Source organism: Etheostoma cragini, chromosome 9 (assembly GCF_013103735.1).
Source record: "Etheostoma cragini isolate CJK2018 chromosome 9, CSU_Ecrag_1.0, whole genome shotgun sequence".
Classification (NCBI taxonomy): domain Eukaryota; kingdom Metazoa; phylum Chordata; class Actinopteri; order Perciformes; family Percidae; genus Etheostoma; species Etheostoma cragini.
Window position 1 is genome coordinate 830,036 of NC_048415.1, and position 2,831 is coordinate 832,866.

The window sequence follows — 2,831 nt, forward strand, 5'->3', positions numbered from 1 at the left end:
TGTCTGTCTGTCTGTGTGTGTGTCTGTGTGTGTGTGTGTGTGTGTGTGTGTGTGTGTGTCAGAGCCTGGAGGTGCTGCTGCGGGGGAAGGCCCTGGAGCTGGAGCAGGTGTGCGACGCCTGGCGGAGCGTCCAGCGTCAGCATCACGAGGGCGAACGGAGACAGAGCGGCGTCCTGGCGGAGAGAGACGCCATCATCAGCCAGCTGCAGGCGGCGCTGCACACCTGCACGCAGGAGGCCCAGGTACGCACAGGAAGTGAACATTGAATATTATATTGTATTGTTTTGTCCTAGCCTGTTTGCATTGTCCGTATTTGTCCTGTTATTTTAGTTGTCTAAATTTGTCTAGTCCTCATCGATGTACTGTACAAATGTCTGTCTTGACAAGCTGTAGCTAGGTTTGTGTTTCTCTAGAACAGGAACCGACTGAAACCCAGTTCTTGAACTGAGTCAAGCCCGTTTGCATTGTAATGTAATGTTACTTTTTGACTTTCCTGTATAATAAATATGAAATGAAATGATTGAGCACCACTGTGTTCATTCATTCATATTTATTATACAGGAAAGTTAAAAAAGTAACTTTACATTACAATACTGTATAAACTGGCCTGACTCGGTTTAAAAAACTGGTTTTCAGCAGGTTCCTGTTCTGCAGAAACACAAAACACTGAACGTGGTTACAACACGTCGGGACAGACATCGATATGGACTAGTCAAATAGGGACATTTGAGACAACAATACAGTTACATAAGGACAAAGCCATTTATACAAGACATCAGCTGGACTAGACTAATAGGGACAACTAAGACAACAATACAGTTTCACAAGGACAGAAAGCTCATAAAGCTCAAGACAGCTGCTCATACACAGGAGCACTTTTTAGCAAAAGACTCATTCTCCCACAATGCACCACAGAGCGCCACAGGAAGTCGTTCCTGCCAGGTTGAAACTGGACAATATTATCTGTTTTACGCAATAACACTGGCCCAAAATGTGTGCAATACTCTGCTGCTACCATTATTATAATTAATATTATCACTGTCCGCTACAGTACAACTCAATAATTATGTAAATACTGTATCATAAAATCCACACTCCTTATATTTCTTTATTTATAATCCTACTTTGATATTTATACACTTTGTGCAACTGGAACACAGAAGTTCCCTTTGGGGATCAATACAGTATATCTGATTCTGATCAGCTGGGCAGACAAGTACAGCTTGGACTTAATAATAATGATAATAATAGATTTTTCTAAGCACTCAAGGTTGCTTTACAGACAATAAAAGACAGATACAGGCAACAGAAAAGTATAAACATGACAGGAAAAGTGTATTTACAAATAAGCAAGCTGGAACAGGTGGGTTTTAAATGAGAATTAATGGAATTGAATTTTCGGAGTCATCCGAAAAGGATCAATAAAGAGAAGTGTAGGTCTAAGTGTGACTGTTAAGAAGGAGCTGTTTGGCCTTTTTGAGGCCATGTGTGATGGATGATAATGTTCTGATGTAGTGTGGGATGTCGAAAAATGAAAAAGTACTATAAAAAGAATTACAGATACATTTTACAGTGCACTTTTCTACTGATATTTTGTGTTTTGCTCGATGTGTTGCAACCGATGACGATAGAAAAACAACATATTGTGCAGCCCTGTACGGGTTAATAAGATGTTTTGAGTGGATGGATCTGAAGATCTCCTCCCTGAGGATTCATGTCTCCTGGTCTTCTCTCGTCTGTAGGACCTGCGCTGCTCCCTGCTGGCTCCCATCCAATCAGCTCCCCACGACGTTCTGGAGGAGCTGAAGGTCCGCCTCCAGCTCAAGGACCGCCTCTTCCAGGAAGTACTGGCCGACCGCACCCAGCAGGCCCAGCAGCACCACAAGCAGGTCCAGGATCTGCTCCGAACCATCAGCTCCAGGGACCAGTACATCCAGGTAGACAAGAACTTACGTAAAATAAAGAAATCCCAGGAGAAGTAGCTTCCTTTTAACCCTTGTGTTGTCTTCCCGTCAACCATTTTCGCTTTTTCCGACATTTTTCTCACTTGTTGGTGCTTTTTTGATGTTTTTTCCAAAATTATTTGATATTTCTAATGTTGACATTTTTAGCTCTTCATTTTTTGTGATGAAAAAACTGAAAACGGGTCAAATTTGACGCGAGGAAAAACATGAGGATTTAGACATTAAATCAACACCAAAGATTTTTTTGTACCTTAAACTGATATCTCCAAAATTGTTTTAGTGGTTCATCAACTCACAACAGGGGGAACGGTTCTTCTGTATTCGCTCAGCAGTTCTCTACCAGCTATAACCGGACTATGCAAGTCCGCCAGATGGGGTAGCAGATCTGTAGTTCCTATGAGACACAATGGGACAATTCTGCTTCCAACCTGTAGGGGGACCAAAGAGGAAAAGTTAAAGTTAAAGTTGTTAATGGGTGATGAATGACAGCGATCCCCCCTGCAGGAGTCTGCGGGCCGGCTCAGCGAGGTGATGGGCGAGCAGACCGGGAGGATCCAGGAGCTCCGCAGACAGCTGAGCCCAGGCGTCGGGTCAGGGTCAGGGTCTGGCTCTGGACCGGACCCGGCTCTGGAGCTGCAGGCCGTGCAGGACGAGCTGCGTCTGGCTCTCAGGAGGGAGGCGGAGAGCCAGGAGCTGAGCAGGAGTCAGGCCGCCAGGGTGGACGCCCTCACCACCACGCTGCACGTGAAGGACGAGATCATCCGGGTCAGTGAGAGAGAGAGAGAGAGACACAGAGAGAGAGACTGAGAGAGAGAGAGAGACTGAGAGAGAGAGAGAGACAGAGAGAGAGAGAGACTGAGAGAGAGA

At 45.0% G+C, this 2,831-nt stretch overlaps 1 protein-coding gene across 1 annotated transcript in view; it reads left to right on the plus strand.

Moving 5' to 3' along the window:
* Positions 1–2,831, plus strand: part of pde4dip (phosphodiesterase 4D interacting protein) — a 53,995-nt gene that overhangs the window by 10,275 nt on the left and 40,889 nt on the right. The window contains exons 9-11 of the mRNA XM_034882135.1: positions 63–242; positions 1,743–1,937; positions 2,469–2,765. Of these exons, the coding sequence (XP_034738026.1) occupies positions 63–242; positions 1,743–1,937; positions 2,469–2,765 (672 nt within the window). The remainder of the gene's footprint in view (positions 1–62; positions 243–1,742; positions 1,938–2,468; positions 2,766–2,831) is intronic.